The sequence below is a fragment of the Salpingoeca rosetta genome, assembly GCF_000188695.1.
Source record: "Salpingoeca rosetta unplaced genomic scaffold supercont1.14, whole genome shotgun sequence".
Taxonomy (NCBI): domain Eukaryota; class Choanoflagellata; order Craspedida; family Salpingoecidae; genus Salpingoeca; species Salpingoeca rosetta.
Window position 1 is genome coordinate 351551 of NW_004754920.1, and position 20000 is coordinate 371550.

Sequence of the window (20000 nt, forward strand, 5' to 3'; positions counted from 1 at the left end):
GTCAGTGCGTTGTTGTACAAGAAGCCACGACACCCTTCAAGGCGAATACAGCAGCCACACACAAGGAAGGGGACTGCGAAGCAGTCGCAAACAGCACTCAAGTCCACACCATCCTCATCAAACCTCGACGAGATGCTGGCTCGGGAGCGGCGGGAGCTGGAGGAAGCACGCCAGCGCCTGGACAAGGAACGACAGTTGTTTGAACAGGGCAGACAAAGGGGAAGCACATGCCTCCTCCCCTCAGCCACTCGGGAACAGGCAGCGGCACCGGTCGCAAGGACAAGCGAAAAGCGCAGCGACCACCATCTTGCGAGCGGAGAGCGCAGCGACAACCATTTCTCTCGCCAATCCAGCCAACCTGTGTCACCGAAACCGGCACCCCACAACACAAGGCCACTCACAGTCACGCATGATCATGACATGAGCGAAGAGCACGAGAAGCCGGCAGCTTCCGTTGGGAAGAGTGAACAGCTTACGAGCAAAGCTGTGAAACAGAGCAAAGCTCAGCTACTGCAAAGCGAGCTGCAAAGGAAGGATGAGGAAGTTACGCCCGCGAGCAGCAAGGAGACGAACCATGGGGGCGACGCAGATGCAGATGCAGATGCACCCACACCAGAAACAACCCCAGAAAACCCTCCAAGCCCTGCTATTGTCACGACGAAACTGGAACACAAGCAACAGCAACAGCAACTCGAGCGGCAGCGAGAGCAGCGAGGCGAGAAGCAAGAACAAGAAGAACACCAGGAACGGCAGCGGCCCCCAGAACTGCAACAACAGAAGCAGCAGCAGCAGCAACAGCAACAGCAGCCACAACAACAGCAGCCACAACAACAGCCACAGCAGCAGCAGCAGCATGATTCGTTGTCGACACCTCGTCCACCACCGGTGCCACCACCAGCAATGGCGAAGAAGCCGACGCCACCGACGGCTGCTCACCGCAAAGAGTCACCAGCAGCGCAATCCATCCGCACAAAGCGGTTGCGGTATTTCCGCGCACGTGCAAGCGGCAACGTTGCACCTGACACGACTTCTCTTCCATCTCACCCTCCAACAGCACCAGCACCAACATCACGTGGCACGCGACACTTCGAAACAGCACCAACCCCGCCGCTGTCATCATCGTCTTTGTCGTCGTCTTCGTTGCTGACACGACAACATCAGCGCCTTGCACCTCCACCGCAGCAGCGTGAGACGACGGACACGCGCTTGCAGCAGACTGCTGCTGGCCCATCAGGCTCTGAGGAAGGCGTAAGGGAAGGTGGTGGTATGTACGCTGGCGGCAGTGATAAGGAAGAGAGCACAGATCAAGCGGAGACACCGCGTGAGGGAAGTGCTGGCGATGGAATGCAACGAGAACACGTGCATGAATCAGCCAAAGGGGAGGTGGAAAACGAAGACCATGATCACAACAGCGAGATGGAAGGTGACACGCAGACCAAGCACGAGGGGGACGGTGCAGTTCAACAAGACACATCGGCTCAAACCGCACAAGGCGGCGCGACTGAAGAAGGCAGGCAACAGCACAAACAACAACCTGACGCTGACCATGATGATGAAGTGAATGCTACTGCGGCGGAGACAGTACGTGCCAATGCGTCAGCACCCATGTCTACGTTTCCGTCGAAGCGTGACGGTAAGAGCAGCAGTCCCCACAGAGACGAGAAACGCGGGGGAGACGAAGACGAAGACGGCGACAGCTGGCCGCGTTCGTTTCCGCACACAACGCCATCGCCAGCGGCACCGCCACAGCCACACGTGCCATCGTCGCTGCTGTCGCCGTGTGCTTCCGTTGAGCTCTCGTCCTCCAAGGAACAACAACAAGAACAGCATCAACAACAACAACAACAACAACAACATTGGCGCGCATCCGTCAATGTGAATGACCTGTTGTCTGGCGTGTGGTCTGATGAGGACGCTGACGAAGATGATGATAGCGCCAATCGTGTGCGGGGAGTGGGCCACGGCAGCAGGTCTGACGAGGAACAGGACGACGAGGACGAGGACGAGGATGGCGATGAAGATTCAGATCACGCAGATGAAGATGATGATAATCATGATGGTGACGGTTTGCACGAGCACGACCCACTTGCGTCCACTGGCGAGCTGCTGTTTGGTGGCGATGGTGACCCAACATTCGATGATGACTCGTGGCTCGCATCCCCGGCACAAGCGCGGTTTGGGCTGTCGCCTGCACGCGTGCGCTTCAAACGCAGTCAGGACGAGCAGGCAGAGCGCCACGACGAGAGGCGTAGCTTGGACACCGATGCTGATCGTGGCGACACGCATGACAGGAGTGATGACGATCTTGATGATGACGACGGCAGCCATGGTGGACATGGTTGTGAGCAGAGGAGTGATGCGAGCGATAGTGGCAATGAGCAGACTGTTGCTGAATCTCGCCACCACCACCACCACTGCCGCCGGCCCACGGCTTCAAAGGCACGCCCGGTCACGGCAACAACAGCCTCTGCTGTTCCCACGCGCCCAAACCCTGTCAGGACATTCAAAGCCCAGCAGCGGCGGGTGAGCGGTGGTGCACTGAGCAGAGCAGACATGAGTCTTCAGCGTGTGCTAGCAGATGCGCAGGCAACACTGGCCACGACAGCAGCAGCAACGTCACAGCACACCCGCGCTTTGCGTGAGCTTCGTATGTCGACGAAAGCCAAGGGTGCATCAACAGCTGCCATGTCACAGGCGCTTGCAGCTGTCAAAGGAAGAGGCAGCGGCAGCCCACTAAATGAGCCTGATGCTGGCGATGCTGGTGATGGTGATGGTGATGGTGATGGTGATGGTGATGGTGAGCAGATGGATGCTTCGTCCGTCGCGTCATCGCGGTGGAGGAGTGGCAGTGCGAGCGTGACCACGGCTGCACAGCGCGCGCGGCAGAGGGAAGCGGCACTTGCGGCACAAAAGTCCACAGCACGTGGTGCAAATGTGTCACGACGTGCGTCACGACAGCAGCAGCAACAAAGGCAACAGCAAACACAGAGGGGGCGGCCCAACACCGTGGATATTGGGCTTGACGTTGTTGCTGCTGGAACAGGTGGTGCACACAACACGAAAGACCAACGTGCGCTGAAGGGGAAGGATGGACCGACAGACCGGCAGCGGAAGCAATCATCACAGAGCAGGCAGCAAGGTGAGAAGTGAACACACATCAGTGTAGGTGCATGTTCGCTTGCTTGCTTGCATGCATGCACACTGCAAGGAGCACACGTACCTGCGTGGGCGAACACGTGTTGCATCATGCGTGCCGTCTGTTGGTTCTTCTCACCAACGTGCGAAGGCTCTGCACGTTTGTAGGCAATCGCGTGGATGTTGCATCAAGGGACGACGTCGGCGTGGATTCCCGGAACCACCATGTTCACCACTTCAAACGCATTGATGGCAACGCCAGCGACAATGATGATGACGATAATGACGATGACGATAATGACAATGATGATGACAACAACTACAACCATGGCGATTACGAGAAGTTTTGCCCCGACCACCTCAATGATGATGATGATGGTGACTGGATAATTCAGCAGCAGCAGCAACAACAACAACAACAACAACAGCAGCAGCAGCAGTGCGGCAGGCCCAAGTGTCGGCCGCAAGCGATGGGCGCAACACCGCCGCCTCTACTGCAGCACTTTCCTGAGGAGCTGTTGCTGCACATCATGTCGTTTCTGTCGGGTCCTGCCCTGCTTCAGTTTGGGCTGTCGTGCCGGCGGTTTGCCTCGCTTCTCTACGACCCCATGCTCTTCTCGTCGCTTTCGCTGCGTCGCGCAACCATTTCCGCCAACACATGTCGACAACTCCTTGCACGCAGGCCACGCGATGTGGTGCGTGCGTGTGTGTGCGTGTGTGTGCGTGTGTGTGTGTGTGTGTGTGTGTGTGTGTGTGTGTGTGTGTGTGTGTGTGTGTGTGTGTGTGTGTGTGTGTGTGTGTGTGCGGGTGTGTGTGTGCGGGTGTGTCTGTGTGGTGAAGGAGAGGGGATTTTGCACTTGTTGTGAACCGTGTTTGTTGTGGTGTGTTTGTCCATGAGACCATGAGCGCATGTACGCACCGTGCTGTGCTTAGATGGTCAGTGCTTTGAGTGGGCCAATCCTACCACTCCTTGCACCCATTTTCTCACAAATCACGCACGTACATATGTATGGACACGCTCACTTGTCACGCAGACGCTGTCGTGGTGTGAGCTTGCAGATTTGGATGTCATTACACCACTGCTGTCATCACCACGCCTCCAGTGCTTCTCACTCGCATTCAGCATGTAAGTGGTGGACACGTGCGTGCGTGCGTGCGTGCGTGCGTGCGTGCGGGTGTGTGTGTGCGTGCGTGTGTGTGTGTGTGTGTGTGTGTGTCGCTGCCGCAGATACTGGCTGTCACCGGTCATCATGAGCCCGCGCTTCGGTTGTTTGCATGTGTGCCTCACATGCTGTGTTGCTGCGATTACCAGAGTGCATGCAACGCCCGCTGTTGGTGCGACCACACCAGCCGTAGCTGGACCAAGCACGACGGCCGCAGCGACCGCCACAGAGGGAGAGGTAGCAGCACAGACACCAGAGCCACGCTCGCATCAGCCGTCGTCATCATTACGCAATCCAGCACTGGTGGCCGGATCCGTTCTCCGCTTGGAGCTGCGCACTGGCGCCGCTGTTTCAGGTACTTCGTGAATGTGTGTACGTATGCGTGTGCATGTGCTTGCTTGCGTGTGTGCATGTGTGTGTGTGCGTCATGTGTGTGTGCGTGTGTGTGTATATCTGTGTGTCTGTCTGCCTGTTAGTGGGCGTGCACGCGTTTGTGTTAGAGTGTTTGTGTTAGAGTGTTGCTATGTGCACACATCCAAGTTCAGGGGCATGTGTTGCCAGGCGGTGCACTTGTGCCGCGTGACTGCAGCGCTGCATACCACTGTGTGTTGACTGCCCCCTCGCCTGCCAAGGGTGCGCGCTACCTTTCTGCTGCTCACCTCTCATTCTGTGTGTGTGCATTGGCATGCGTTGTGCATTGTAGCTCCGGTGCTGGCGTGGTTCACTTCGTGGTCGTTTCCCATGCTGCACACTCTCGTCCTCCAGGTGTGTGATGGCACATTGTTGAGGTGACTCGCTGGCTTCATCTCTCACTCGCGCGGGTGTTTTTTCCGTACTTTTGTCGTCCTTCGCGTAGTTGTGCTCCTCCATGGAACTATTTCCCATTCTCCTCCAATGCACACGCACACGCACGCATCCTCATTCACCCACGCCCTCTTATGTGCATGCGTGCGTGTTGCTTGAATGCTCAGCATGCGAGCATGGACAACACGGCGCCAATCACCTCATTGCTCCGGTCGTGCTCCCGGCGTCTCCACACCCTCTGCTTCGACTTTTGCAACGTGGATGACGCGTGTATGCGCGTGGCTGCATCGCGCTTCCGTCACGCATGTGCGCTCACCGTCACCGGATCGTTAGTCCTCACAAAACGCGGCATCAAATGCGTTTCAAAACGCATGCGTGACTTGGAGAAACTGGACATTTCTGGTTGCCGACATGCGGGCGATCGCTGGATGAAAACCATCTCAACCTCCTTCCCACGTCTCAAGGTGTAGGCTGGATTGTCAATCAGTTTTTGTGTGCATGTGTGCGCGTGTTTCCTCTGTGTGTGTGTGTGTGTGTGTGTGTGCGTGTGTGTGTGTGTGTGTATACCTGCCCACTTGCGGTTTTGTTTCTCGGCTTTCTCCGTTTCTCTGCTGTTCACACCACCACTCACTTGTGTCTCGCTCTATCAACCCGCCACCAGGAATTGCGCCTGTCCAGCACGATTGTGACGGATGACGGGTTGGCGTGGTTGCCATCTGCACCGTTCCAGCTCACACTGCTGGACCTTGCTCGCTGCGCTGGCTGCTCTGAAGCAGCAATGACACACGCCATCATCAGTCAACGTGAGCACGACACGTGCGTGCCTGTGCATGTGTGTATGTGAGTGTATGTATGTATTTGTGTGTATGTGTATGTGTGTCTGTGCATGTGTGTATGTGTGTGTATGTAAGTGTGTGTGTGTGTATGTAAGTGTGTGTGTGTGTGTGTGCATGGTGGCTTGACCTTCTGGCCCTTGATGCGCCGTTGCATGCTGTCTCCATTTTGCATCAACTCATGACAATACAATTCCTCTCTCCCCCCGCCGCCAACTTCAAACACCGCTAGCGTCCCTCGAGTACGTGGAGCTGAACGGAACGGCAGCAACACCGCAGTTGATATCTGCCGTGAATGCCGCTGCCGTGCATGCAGGCATCACGCTGAGCATGCCCCACTGCTATCCTGACCCGCAGGACTCGCTCCTCCCAGTCCTGCGAAGCGTGGACCCAAACGTTGTCAGTACTGTGCGCTTGTGCAAATGCGACCTCCACCTAACGCTTCAGCCCCACGTCAACCGAGACTCCATCATGTGTCGCGTTGTCGTGACTTGAAGGTGACAAATGCAATGGGTGTATTGCTTCGAAATGCTTTTTTTGTTTCCATGTGTTTTACGTTTTGTTTGTTCGTGCTTGAATTGTCGTGCCCAGTTGGATGGTTGGTTGTGACACTTGACATAACAGATTGACTGGATGCGACGGTGGGCACCTTGCTCACTTGCTGGCAAGTGATGTGTTGTGCCTTGCTTGTTCGTATGTGTATTTATTGCTGTGTAGCGGCTGCGTCCAGCTGCAAAGCAAGTGCTTCATAACCCTTGCAGCTTGCTTGTGTTCATAACAGCGCAGATCGCTGCCTGCGTCTGACGAATTGAATAGACGCGATGCCCAATGCAACAGAACTGCCGAATTGGACGAAAACGCGTCATGTCACATGCACATTCACATCACGGTAACTTCAACAAATGCATACGTTGTACATGGTGAAAAGTAACGAAACACAAAGCGCCACTGAAACAAACAAAAGGCTACATCACTGGAACGGGTTTGGAGTGATCTGTGGTGTCTTCTTCTTCTTTGCCTGCTTGTCAACGATCATCCCTTCCTCGTGCGTTGCCTGTCCCTGCTCATCCAACACGTCGGTTGCCTCTCCTTCCTCCACATCATCCGAGATTTCATCATCAGCGCTGTTGTCGCGCTCGTTCTCCTCGTCTTTCTCCTCGTCCAGCAACTCTTCTCGCTCCCTTGCATTTTTCTTCTCGTCTGGTGGGGTTGTGTCGGGTTGTTCGTCCTTCACTTCTCCATACACGTCATCGTCATCAACGCTGCCACCATCGACCTCATCGTCATCATCGTTCCCACCCATGCCCTCGTCCCCGCTGTGGCCCTGCGGTACGGTCATCGACTCCCCAGCGTGCACGGTCGACGACACCAGCGTCGTCACCTGCGAAGTGTGTGTGTGTGTGCATGTATGTGTGCATGTATGTGTGTATGGTTATGTGTGTGCGTGTGTGGTTGTGTGTTTGTGTGTTTGAGAATGTGCACAATGACAGCAAACCACAGGATGACACGTGCATTACACACACACACACACACGCACACACGCACACACACACACACGTCTTTGAATTGAGTGTCCAGTTCGGATTGAATTTCCAGCGGTCTGGAACACATCACACGTGCGCACAAAGGATGCAGGAGCAAGGGCGGAATTGGAAATGAAACGTGAGTGGAGACGCTTTGACCGTGATTGCACGCTTTCCGCGTATGCGCACACGCCCACATACGTGTCATGAAACACACAACAACTTAGCAACAGGTCAACATGCACACCTATGCATGCACATACAACGCATACACACACACACGCACACACGCACACACATACATGCACACACGCACACACGCACGCAAGCACCGCCACCAGTGACGCAACCAGTGACGCCACCATCAGCAGGGCATCAATCAACGCACGTGTAGTCTTGTCGCGTCCATGTTCGAACGGCCCTCAAAATGTCGTCAAAGATCTCCGCAGCGCACAGGGCAGACACCGGGTAGCCCTGGTTGTTGAGTGTCCTGATGGCAGCCAGTCCATCGTGCCGGTCAAGAAGTGCGAGGCAGTTTTCAGGCCTGTCATACGGCAGCACGCGAACATGCGCGTGTGTGTATATGCGCATGATTGTGCGTGTGTTAATGGTACGTTGCATTTATGGGGGTGGTGAGGTGTTTGATTGTCACGTGATTGGCTGCTTGGGGCATTCGTGTGTCAGCAAGTGTGCGTGCGTGTGTGTGTGTGTGTGTGTGTATGTATGTGTGTGTGTGTGTGTGCCTGCGTTTGTCTGCTCCACTCTGCTGCATGTGTGATGTGTGTGTGTGTGTGAACACGACGTGCACACGAAGGCATAGCCACGGTCGTACTTGATAATGTCCTTGCGTACGAGTGTTTCGACGACGTGAACCGTCTCCATGGTGCTGTGATGGCACACAATGTGGAGCACGTGCTCTCGGACAATGCCTATTTCAGCGCGGAAGTAGCAACAGTGTGAGGTCTTTGTTGATGACATGTCCAATGCTTCCGTTGACTGACGCAAACAACTACAGACACACGCACGCGCAAGCACGATTGACATCAACACAGCAAGCGTAAAATGGCACTTGCGCGCATGCACGTGGGTGCGCACCTGACACGGTGCCGGAGTCGACAACGGTGATGTCGAGTGCCTTCAGCAGTTTTTGCAACGACTCAAAGTGCTCTGGTGCATCTGCTCGTGCATTCGCACACGTTGTTTGAGGATGAAGTGTGGGGTGAGCAAAACAACAGTGCAACCATCGTCCCCGCAGAAGAACAACGTCTTGCGCGCACGCGCACATTTGCATCTTCACAAGCACACATTCACACACATGCAAGCATAACTCTGATGTGTTCACCAGTGTGGAAGCTGACGACGTTCCAGTGCTCTTCTGCCTGGTGTTTGATCCAGCGCAGGAGGTGTTGCAGAATCACTGCGTGTGCGTCCACAACAACATCGGCCTGGTCGTACTCAAGCAGAAAGTCCCGCACCTGTACATGTGGTTGCGTGTGATTATGTGTTTGTGTGTGTTTGTGTGTTTGTGTGTGTGGGTGTGTGTGTGTGTGTGTGTGTGTGATTTGGTGAAGGAGGGTATGGCCAGGCCTATGAGTGCCCAACGGTACCACAAACGGCCGCAGTCAACACCGAAACTATGTTGCCCCTCTGCCCCTTCACGTGTGACACGATGAACAACAAAACAACAAGCATGCACACGCAACCTACAGTGGATTTAACGCCGCCACCGGACCACACACGCTGGTGGGGATACCCAAGATAGACGCGCATTGTAGTGAATTGGCGGTCCCTAGTGGCGTGCATGTGTGTGTGCGCGCACATGCGTGCAAACAGACAGGGGTACATGGGGCGGTTCAGTTAGCGATGGCGAGATGGTGCTGATGCACCGAAGGTTGAGTGCGGTGAGGGTTACATTGAAATCAAACGCCAGCTGCACGGGTGCTGGTTTTGTGTGAACCGCGTGCATGTGTGCATGTACGTGGACACCATGCTTGTACGTGTGTGGATGTGTATGTGTTTATGTGTGTGTGTGTGTGTGTGTGTATGTGTGGGTGTGCGCGTGTGTTTGTGTGTGTGTGTGTTTATGGTGTGCGTGTGCGTGCGTGTGTGTGCGTGTGTGTGTGTGTGTTTGTGTGTGTCTGTGCGTGTGTGTGTGTGTGTGTGTGCGTGTGTGCAGTGGTTCGTTTGTGCGTCAGTACACATGGTTGCGAGCGCAAACGTCTTACTGGAATGCGGGTTGCAGGCGGGTTTGCTGGTCAATCATTCGAAACGCCATAATCGAATCCATGACGCTCAAGTCACTGGCGCGAAGACAGAAACGTGTTACAGAGCGTGGAATGGAGGGGCACCATGCGGGTGAGCTAGTGCAGCAGTGAAATGCACTTAACCACACACACACACACACACACACACACACACACACATAAATGAGCATCGCACCTGCTCCAGTTGCGGAACGCAACGGCGTGCTCTGAGTTTGTCGCGTCTGCCTCAATGTGCAGAATGCGTCGACCTGACTTGGTGCGAAGAAGAGAGTTTGGTGTGATGGACCGCCCGACAAGCTGCTCCCAGGATTCAGGCTGCACATGCCGTTGCGGTGGGTCGAGGTTCCGGGTGTGTGTGTGTGTGTGTGTGTGTGTGTGTGTGTGTGTGTGTGTGTGTGTGTGTGTGTAGGTGTGTGTGTGTAGGTGTGTGTGTGTAGGTGGGTAAGTGAAAGAGGGTTGAGGCACAACATGAATGCACAGGCATGCCAGTGGCCTTGGCACATTTGTCCCGCAGCAACTCCACAAACACACACACACATGTGCACATATAGACACACACGAACACAGCAAAACACGCACACATGCACACATGCCAACCTGTCCATAAGTGCCTGCAGGGACGCGCCAGTAAAACGCAAGCTTGCCATCGCGTGAAACCTTCTTTACAAGCCGCTTGATGGCCGTGGGCTTCTCATACACGGGCAGAATATGGTTGATGGAGCACCTGAGGTGTTGTGAGGTTACGGGGAGGGGATGTGGTGTATTTGTGTGCAAGATGAAGCGTGAGATGAGTGTTTGGGTGAATGGAACGAGATTGTATCATTTGTGGGCATGTACACTGACAGGTGAACGGCACGCACTTGTCGTTTGCATTCACACGCGTGCACACAAATTCATGCACACATACACACATTCACAAACAGACACGTTCACACAGACGAACGCACGCATGCACTTACACACACACACACACGTCCACACATGCACACATCCGCCAAACAGACATGCACAGACACATTCACACAGACGAACGCACGCACGCACGCACGCACGCACATGCACACATACACACCGTTCGAGTGAGAGCGCTGTGCAGTCGCTGATTTCGCCGCAGAGACGAATAAAGCGCTCCCCGCGATCCTTGGGCGCATACACGCCGTTCATGATGTTTGCCTTGAGCTCATCACGTGCGCGCATGGTGAGGTTGGCCAAGCGGAACAGCTGCGTGACCGTGACAAGCTGCGTCAGTGTGATGCGTGCGCTCTCGCAGCGTTTTGCGGCAACAAGGTGATGAGCGAGGTGAGGCTGCGTCATATCGGCCAGGACAATGCTGGGGTCGATCATGTGCGCGTGGGCAACGGCCTCTGGCGGTGTGGTCACCATGGCAAAGGATGCCATCATCTGCTCGAGACTGTAGGAGACGCAGAAGCGGAACAGCAGCGGCTCCTGCATCACGTCCATAACTGATGGCTGCCCTTTGGTGATGTGCAAGGCCTCCATGAGGCCAAGGCCAAACGCGGCCGTTGCGCTGAGGCTGAGCGCAGCCACGATGCGCGGGGTGAAGAACTGCTTCGCCTGCAGGACAAAGCGTTGCATGGCAGCCTGCGAGCGCGTGCGCACGAAACTTGCCAGTGGGATGTTGAAGCGCCCAAACTCGCGTTCGTGCTTGACAATGTCCCTTGGTAGCCGCCCCACGTTCAGCTCCACCAGCCGCTGGTGCAACTTAGAGAAGCCACTTGTGACGGAGGCCGGCACGAGAGACGAGTTGTTGTTGCTCGCTGCGTCAGCCACACTCTGCAGCTGTCGCAGCTCCGTCTCGCTGTTGTCAGCATCACCGTCCTTGCCATTGGCGTTGCTGTTTCGGGTATCGTGGTTGGTGTCGCTTGAGTTCGGCGACACGTGCGCCGCGCCTGTTTCTCCTTCTCCCTGCACATCGGCGTTGACACCTCCATATCCAACGGTGGCCGCCTGATCTGTCTCCTTGTCGCTCCTGTCGTTGTTCTCTTCCTGACTCTGGCGTTCGCCGCCATTGCTGCTGCTGCTGCCATTGCTGCTACTGCTGCTCCTGCTGCCGCTGCTCGTGTTGGCCGGGCGCCCTCTCCCCAACAGCGAAGTCGGCCACCACCTCATCTTCCCTCCTCCGTGCCACTCAACTCACCCCGACCAGGACAGCGCGACAAGCAAGCAAGAGCGCGTCAGCGTCTTGCTTCTGCTGTTTCTTGTTGCTTTCTGTCCGGATTTGCTCTGTTGTGCTCTGTGAATTTGCGCGCACTCTTGTTTGATGCACACTGCAAACCGTGTGAACGAGCAACGATGATGAGGGGACGAAGAAGGGGGCTGGGAGTGAGAACCCGTACAAGCGTGGGGTCAGTGCTAGCCGTGCGACTTCAGGGCTTCAGACCAAGCAGTCCAAGTCACGTATGCAGTCTGTGTGTGTGTGTGTGTGTGTGTGTGTGTGTGTGTGTGTGTGTGTGTGTGTGTGTGTGTGTGTGTGTGTGTAAGTGTGGGGGATGTCTGTGGATGCCTCTGTGTGTGTGTGTGTGTGTGTGTGTGTGTGAACATAGCGACAGCGCGGGGCACGTCACCATTGTCGTACTCACGTTGCCCTTCTCGTGCTCACGTCGCTTACTGTGTGACATGAGAACTTATCAACTCACCCGCACGCACGCGTACGCACACGCACGCGCACCCACGCTGTGTAGGAGGAAGCGGAACACTGCACGACTTCTTCGGTGGCACGGACCACAGCGTGCCGACGTTCTTCTTGTTGGACTTTCCGCGCAAGCGTGCTCGGTTCGTGCGCCAGCTGCCGGCAAACACATATGTGCTGAAGAGCTCCATCAAGTGGCACGGCAAACAGTTGCAGCTGTGCTCGCGGCATCCTCTGCCGTCCAAAGAAGACTCCGCACAGATACCTCGCTCCTCTTACCCAGACCACGCCGTGTCAATCCTCAAAAGCCATCTCCAAGTGTGTGTGTGTGTGTGAGTGTGTGCGTGTGTGTGTGCGTGTGTGTGTGTGTGTGAGTTTGTGAGTTTGAGTGTGTAAGTTTGTGTGTGTAAGTGTTTGTGTGTGTGTGTGTGTGTGATATGTGTGAGTATGAGTGTGTGCGTCCGTGTCAGTGAGTGTGCGTATGACTGTGCGTTCAGTAGGTGTGCGTATGTGTACACATCTTTGCACACGCGCTTCTGTTGTGTCTTGCGGTGTCATCCACATCCTCTCATTGACACTTTCACCCACGCATATCATTCCGGCACTCTAGAAATGCGTGAGGCGGCAGCGGGCCGAGCTTGTGGCATCCACCATGCGAGAGCTGATGGCTTTGGCCATGTTTGATCTGCTGCGTCGCCTCCCCATCATCGTGATTGAGGACGTGTGCCTGCACCAGCAGTTCCCTGTGTTGGTGTGGTTGATGGCGGCGGTTTCCAAAGGCGCAGACTTGTCCGCGGAGATGCTTGACTGGCTTGTCTCGTTTGCCGCCATGCTGGCCAACTGCCCCCACCGTGATGACTCTGCCATGTTTCCAGACTCTGCCGAAGCCTTTGACGTCCAAAAGATATCAAAGGTGTGCGTTTGTGTATGCGTGTATGTGTGTGTGTGTGTGTGTGAATGCGTGCATGCGTGTGTGAATGCGTGTACGTGTGGATGTGTGGATGTGTGTATGTGTGTATTTGTGAGTACGTGCGTGAGAACCAGTTGCGTTCATGTGCATTTGCGTGCGTAGCTAACGTGCATGCCCTTGACGAGCATTCCATTCTTCGATTCGCTCTAGTCCTGCACTCATGCCGTGTTATGGCCATGATAACACACACACACACACACACACACACACACGCACACACACACACACAACAGGAACTGAAGAACGAAGAGCAAAAGTCGCTGCTGTACAGCATGCAGCTGCGACGCAGCTTTGGTGGCATGTCGTGCGACGGCGCGTAAGTTCTGGCACAATCAGCACAACCACTCGTGCATGGACGGGTGAATACAGCACACTTTCCCTCACACGTCCCTCACGTTGACGTGTGTCTCAATGTCTGCATTTCATCTCATGTCTCTGCCGATGTTTTCCCACGTGCCATTTCACAGCATGATGGACAAAATGACGCGGGTGTGGTTGCGCCGTTTCAAAGTCGATCCAGACATGACCACATGTCGTCCAGCGCTCTCCACACCGCTCCCTAGCCTCTCCCTCAAGTGTGTCGAGTGTGTCGAGTGTGTGTGTGTGTGTGTGTGTGTGTGTGTGTGTGTGTGTGTGTGCGGCCACGTGTGTGTGTGAATGCTTGTGTTTATGTGAGCATGTGTATGTGAATGCGTGCGTGTGCAAATGCCTGTGTTCACGTACATGCATGTGTGAATGCTTGTGTTCACGTGCATGCGCACACGCATGCACGTGCTTATGTGTGTGTGTAGTTGTGTGTTCATTTGTGTCAATGTGTCTGCCGGTTGTGACATATGCCGCAGCCCCGTTATTCTCTTGCACATTCTCGTGTAATTGTGATTGTCCTTGCCCACCAGCACAGCCTCACCGCGTATGCATTCTCCATGCCTGCACCTCCCTTTGCTGTGCAGAGCCACTCCGCCACTGAACCGTGCAAAGTGGGAGCTTGCAGCCGTTGACTTCCACTGCTCCGGCGTTGTTGACTCCTTGAAGGCCACACACCGTACGTTCGTTCCAACGCCATGCGATGACACGTGACGACGAGCTCTCGGTGTGGTGTTGTGTGGTGTCATGCTTTATCAGAACAGTTACTTCAAGACATCTCCATATGTTTCAGTCTCACCGTTCACTCTTCTCTCCTGTCTGTGTCCTCCCTCGACACACACAAACACACAAACACACATACACGCACACGCACGCATGCATGCACACACGCATACACGCACGCACACACAAACACACAAAAACACATGCACACATACACACGCACACACATACACACACACGCACACACAAACACACACACACACACTCTCTCTCTCACATTGTCCCGATGTTCCTCCTGCGACCCCGTGCCCACCCCTGTTTCCACTCTTGTCTCCACCTCTCCCCCCCCCAACTTTTCTGGACGCAGCGGAGATGGGTGAGGGCGAGATCAAGCAGCTCATGTGGGATTGCAGCAGCGGCATCAACACCCGCACCAGGCGCAGCTTCGACGAAGCAGGGCAGGAAACAGCTCAGCACAAGCCGACAACACACAACAAGAAGGATGCACGGGCTGACGACGATGACGATGACGACAATGACAACGACGTGGACTACGGTTCAACAACAACAACAACAGCAAGTGAACACGAGGCAGAGCTGAAAGTCTGGCGCACGCTGCTCCAATCCACTGCCCGCGCTTTTGCGCAACGCCTCATCGCTCGCCTCTGAGCAAAACCTATGGAAGCCATAAACAACTTTCAGCACGCCCATTGTTTTGGCAAACAAAGGAAGGAAAGTGTGCCGCGACATCGAAACACCCACACAACCAACCAACGGCCACAACAACAACAACAACCGCACCCTTCTTCTCCTGCTTGTTGTTGTGTTGTTGTGCTGCTCGACTTGACATCACCACCTCCTGCCTCTGAAGCAGCCGCTCTCGCACGCACCGCTGCGGCACGACACCTGATCCATCCACGAGCCACCCTCTGCTTGCCTTTCTCCTGTTGCTGCGCGAGTGCGCTGCGTCTTTGCCCCCTTTGTGCAGCTTGTCGGTGCTTGCTTGTGCTTGCTTGCAGGCACACTGGCTGAGAGGACCATGCCATGAGGCCGTCACATCACCGACACAGAGCCTCCCACGACCACAATCACCGAAACAGCAGCCAAAACAGCGGTGTGACGTCAAGTATATCCAACTGCCAAGCCATGGTGCGACACCAGCCACCTCCACATGTTGCGGATCTGAACCAGCACCACAAAGACAGTCCTACACATCGACTGCAAGTGCAGCAACGATTGCGACGACTGCGACCACCTGCGGTGTCACAGCTTAACACGCAGCCACAACGCTCAAGGCCCTGCAAGTCTTGTCAATACCTGCGTTCTTCGCGCAATTTCGGTGCTTGCAGGCAAGCCTGCGTCTGCCACAAGCGAAGACAAAGGTCGCCCTTGTCGCCCGCGACGGCAATACCACCATCAAGCTCAACTATCGCCACAGCTGTCACAGCAGCCACAGCATCACGCGTGCAAAGCAATGGCCTTCCAAGCTCGCACACTGCACCACTATCTCAAACACAGCCGATGCCACCACAACAACATCGAGGGTCAAGGAGACCAGGCAAGCCTTTTGCCAGCGCGCTGCTGTGTGTCACGGCATGGCTCGTTTTGCTGTGCAGCGTTGGCGTGTCGCAGCTGCCACAAGCAGCTCTTGCGCAAACCACACTTGCCGATGGCTGCGCCCAACAGTTTCCCTTTGACTTTGTCTACGTGCTGGATGCAAGTGGCAGCGTTGGTAGGGACAACTGGAATCGCGTGCTAAACTTTACAGCAGACTCCATCAGCACCCTCCGCACCATTGACCCACAGGCACAGTACGTTCCGCTTCTGCGTGTGTGTGTGCGTGTGTCTCTGTGTCTGTGTGTGTGTGTGTCTGTGTGTCTGTGTGTGTCTGCGCGTGTAAGGGTGTTTGTAACGGTGTGTGTCTGTGTCTGTGTCTGTGTCTGTATCTGTGTCTGTGTGTCCATGTTCTGTACTGTACTCGTCCATTGAACCGTGGGGAGTCGGCATGTTTCGCGCGTTTCGGCCTGTCTACGTCTCTACGTGCCAGTAGCGCTGTTTCATCTGACCCAAAGTGTGGCTTTTCACGTTCACATCCACCCGCCCACAGGTTTGGCGCTGTCGTTTTCTCGACCACCGCCGAAATTGCGGTGCCCTTGCAAGCGTTCGATTCACAGCAGGCTGTCCAAGACACGGTGCGCACGCTTCCGTATGCGGGAGAGTCCACAGCAACAGGCAACGCCCTCAACCTGGTCCGACGCGAAATCTTCAGCGATGACGCCGCGGCCATTTCCGGCTTCCGTGGCGGGCGCGCTGTCGTCGTGCTGGTGACAGACGGGGAAACGCTCGAACTGGACGGCGTGTTGGAGAACGCAGCCGACCGCCTGCACGCCACGGGGCCCTTGGGCGTGGACGTGTTTGTTCTGGGTGTGGGGGCCGCGTCATCCCCGCAGCTGCTTCAGGACGTGTACACAGCAGCTAGCGGGCCGCCGGAAACACACGTGTTTACCCCCGATGTGTTTGACCAGCTGCTTCCAGACACACGCACACCGCTGATTGCCCAGCGCCTGGCCTGCGATCATGCCGCGACCAAGGCCCCAGAAACAACTTCAACGTCCACCACAACTACGACCACAACCACAACCACAACCACAACCACAACCACAACAACGACCACAACCACAACCACAACCACAACTACGACCACAACAACAGCGACGACGACGACGACGACGACGAGGCCAGATGGCTGCCCCTATCGCGAGGGAGACGATGTGCTCAATCTCTTATCGAGTGCAGGCGTGTCTGGGACGCTCTTTCTGGATGGCACCACGGTGGAAACAGTGCCCGATATCATGCAAGTGTCAGAGAGGTTCACGGTGATTCTCGATGCGGCATTTGCACAAGACACCGCCGGTTACGTGTTTTCAAAGGCAACCGCCTCTGGGAAGCACTTCTACTCCCTGTTCTACAACCAGCTCTCGCAGTCACTTGTGTTCTACTATCGCCCAAAGGGCCAGGCAACTCACGACAGCGTCGCCATCACGTTGAATGAGCCCCTGACACCTGGCGTGCAGCATCACATCCTGGTCAGCGTGGACGGCAGCGTGCTGCGCGTCATTGTTGACCGCACACAGTACCTGTTTGATCTCCTTGAGCAACTGGAGGACTGCGGGACAGCTGGTCCGGATTGCCGCTTCCACCTCGGCGCCCGACCAAGCACAAGCGGTGCCGTGTTTTTCATGACAGGCTCGCTTGCCCAAGCAAGGTTGCTGTACTGCGATGCGCTGACCCATGACGACCGCTCAACGACCACGAGCACCACCACAACCACAACCAGCACCACCACGACGTCTGCAACGTCGTCCACAACGTCATCAACCACAACAACTTCCACGACAATGGTGAGATCAAGAATGCTGAGAGGGTGATGAGCCTGCCTTGGTCCATGTCGCTGGATGCTGTCGTTGTTCTTGCTGTTGTTTTCATGGCATCTCTCATTTGAATTGGTCGTCATCAGTTGAAGTTCGCTCACGACCTTGCTCTGCGCAAATGTGTGCTTGCACGCACTTGCTGCTGCTGAATTTCAGGCACCTCAGGAGTCGTGTGCCGGCCGCTGCTTCTCGCTGCCAGAACCCGGCGATTCGTGCTTCTGTGATCGCTTTTGTGGTGACCTAGGTGAGCCACACAACCCAGTTTGCTGTGTGCGCGTGTGTGCGCGTGTGCGCGTGTGTGTTTGTGTGTTTGTGAATGCTTTTGACTTGAGGCCTTGTTGGTCTTCTGCTCACCCGCTGCTATCACACACGCACACACGCGCACACACACGCAATCTGCGCAGGTGATTGTTGTCCTGACTATGGTGCGTTGTGTAAGCCTGCTTTGACGAGCACAACAACGACTACAACGACGACGACAACAACAACAACAACAACAACTACTACTACTACTACTACTACGACGACGACGACGACGACGACGACAAGCACAACAAGCACCACAACAACAACAACAACAACAACAACAACAACAACAACAACAACAACAACAACAACAACAACAACAACAACCACGACCACAAGTGAGCCGTGTCCGGTTGCAGTGACGAACATGCTTGATCCGCTGAGCAACGACGGTGCCGTGCGACCGACCAGTCGAGGGGCGTATGTGTTCAACGGAACGCGCGGCCTCACCATTACGCAATTCTCGCAGGTGTCGGATCGCTTCAGCGTTGTATTTGCCTTGCGCTTCTCCTCCGTGGCTGTTGACCAGAGCCTGGTGAGCAAGACAGACATGCGTGGCAACACGTACTGGCACGTGTCGTACGATGCGTTTGCCACCGCCATTCGGTTCACGTTTATGGCGCAGAGCGACAACGTTGCGCGCATTGTATCGTTCCCCGCCGCCGCACTCGCTGACCGGCGGCTGCACGCGCTGCTGCTGAGTGTCGACGGTGAAGCGGCAACGCTGCAGGTTGACGGCGATCCAGCCACCAACACCACCCGCCAGCTCGGCACACGCGTGCAGGCGTGCGACCCGGCGTTAGGCGCCATGTGTCTCCTGACAGTTGGCGCGCACGGCGGTGTGCAGCCCACGCTGATGGCCTCCGTCACAGACGCGCGCGTATACTGGTGCGATGCGCTCGCAGTGTACCCCAACCCTTGGACCACCACAACCACAACGACTACCACCACAACGACTACCACCACAACAACAACGACGACAACTACAATCGCAGCGACAACACTGATAGAGGAGACTTCCACAGAAGAGCCGATGACGACCACCGGTGAAGAAATTACAACCACGGAGGACGTGGAAACAACTACAGACTTGGAAACAACAACCACAAGCACGACCACTGCCACGACCACCACCTCCACAACTACAACCACTACTACAACCACGACAACCTCGACAACCACATCGACAACAACCACGGCCACCACATCCACGACGACCACATCCACGACGACGACGACCACAACGACGACGACAACAACAGCTTCAACAACGACGACCACGTCTCTGTTGCAGTCGTGTGCTGGCCGCTGTGAGACAGACACAGCCATCAATGCCGCCTGCTTCTGTGACATTCACTGCTTCCGTACGTTTGTGACATGCATTTGCCCGCGAATGGGATTGTGTGGGAGAAAGGGGAAGCATGTGCATCTGTATCCGTGCTTGGAATGTGTTTGCGTGTTTGCGTGTGTGTGTGTGTGCGTGTTTGCGTGTGGGTGTGTGTGTGTTTGCGTGTTTGCGTGTGTGTGTGTTTGCGTGTGTGTGTGTGTGTGTGTGTGTGTGTGTGTGTGTGTGTTCTACGCGTGTCGATGCACGGGCGTTGGGGCTTCATGTCATACGAGTGTATGTGCGAGCTCACCATTCCGCCCCTTGGCATTTGCCCGCACGACAGGCTTGCGAGACTGCTGTGACGATGTGGTTCCTGAATGCTTCCCCACCAGCACAACAACGACAACAACAACAACAACAACAACAACAACAACAACAACAACAACAACGACGACAACAACAACAACAACAACAACAACAACAACAACAACAACAACAACAACGACAA

General features: G+C 55.4%; 4 protein-coding genes across 4 annotated transcripts in view; 3 read left to right on the top strand and 1 right to left on the bottom strand.

Moving 5' to 3' along the window:
• The window catches only part of PTSG_06190 (uncharacterized protein), a gene marked incomplete at its 3' end in the record, with an annotated part of 6925 nt that extends 495 nt beyond the window's left edge, over positions 1-6430 (top strand). Inside the window, exons 1-8 of the mRNA XM_004993025.1 lie at positions 1-3139; positions 3304-3830; positions 4170-4261; positions 4448-4653; positions 5002-5063; positions 5270-5566; positions 5764-5905; positions 6168-6430. The exon at positions 1-3139 is cut by the window's left edge and continues 495 nt beyond it. Coding sequence (XP_004993082.1) covers positions 1-3139; positions 3304-3830; positions 4170-4261; positions 4448-4653; positions 5002-5063; positions 5270-5566; positions 5764-5905; positions 6168-6430 — 4728 coding nt within the window. The remainder of the gene's footprint in view (positions 3140-3303; positions 3831-4169; positions 4262-4447; positions 4654-5001; positions 5064-5269; positions 5567-5763; positions 5906-6167) is intronic.
• Positions 6431-6781: 351 nt separating this feature from the next.
• Positions 6782-11992, bottom strand: PTSG_06191 (uncharacterized protein). Its single transcript, XM_004993026.1, has 11 exons — positions 10795-11992; positions 10320-10446; positions 9898-10037; positions 9684-9758; positions 9166-9247; positions 8801-8933; positions 8554-8634; positions 8291-8387; positions 7847-8002; positions 7493-7535; positions 6782-7316 (listed from the first exon to the last, which is right to left on the bottom strand). The coding sequence occupies exons 1-11, from the start codon at positions 11850-11852 to the stop codon at positions 6906-6908; spliced, it is 2403 nt and encodes an 800-aa protein (XP_004993083.1). The 5' UTR covers positions 11853-11992; the 3' UTR covers positions 6782-6905.
• PTSG_06192 (uncharacterized protein) lies at positions 11956-15131 on the top strand. Its single transcript, XM_004993027.1, has 7 exons — positions 11956-12135; positions 12425-12690; positions 12983-13285; positions 13576-13658; positions 13810-13917; positions 14293-14384; positions 14796-15131. The coding sequence occupies exons 1-7, from the start codon at positions 12036-12038 to the stop codon at positions 15095-15097; spliced, it is 1254 nt and encodes a 417-aa protein (XP_004993084.1). The 5' UTR covers positions 11956-12035; the 3' UTR covers positions 15098-15131.
• Positions 15132-15395: 264 nt separating this feature from the next.
• PTSG_12412 (uncharacterized protein) overlaps positions 15396-20000 on the top strand; it is a gene marked incomplete at its 3' end in the record, with an annotated part of 8563 nt that continues 3958 nt past the window's right edge. Inside the window, exons 1-5 of the mRNA XM_004993028.1 lie at positions 15396-16239; positions 16536-17829; positions 18016-18103; positions 18264-19529; positions 19836-20000. The exon at positions 19836-20000 is cut by the window's right edge and continues 279 nt beyond it. Of these exons, the coding sequence (XP_004993085.1) occupies positions 15473-16239; positions 16536-17829; positions 18016-18103; positions 18264-19529; positions 19836-20000 (3580 nt within the window). The 5' untranslated portion in view covers positions 15396-15472. The remainder of the gene's footprint in view (positions 16240-16535; positions 17830-18015; positions 18104-18263; positions 19530-19835) is intronic.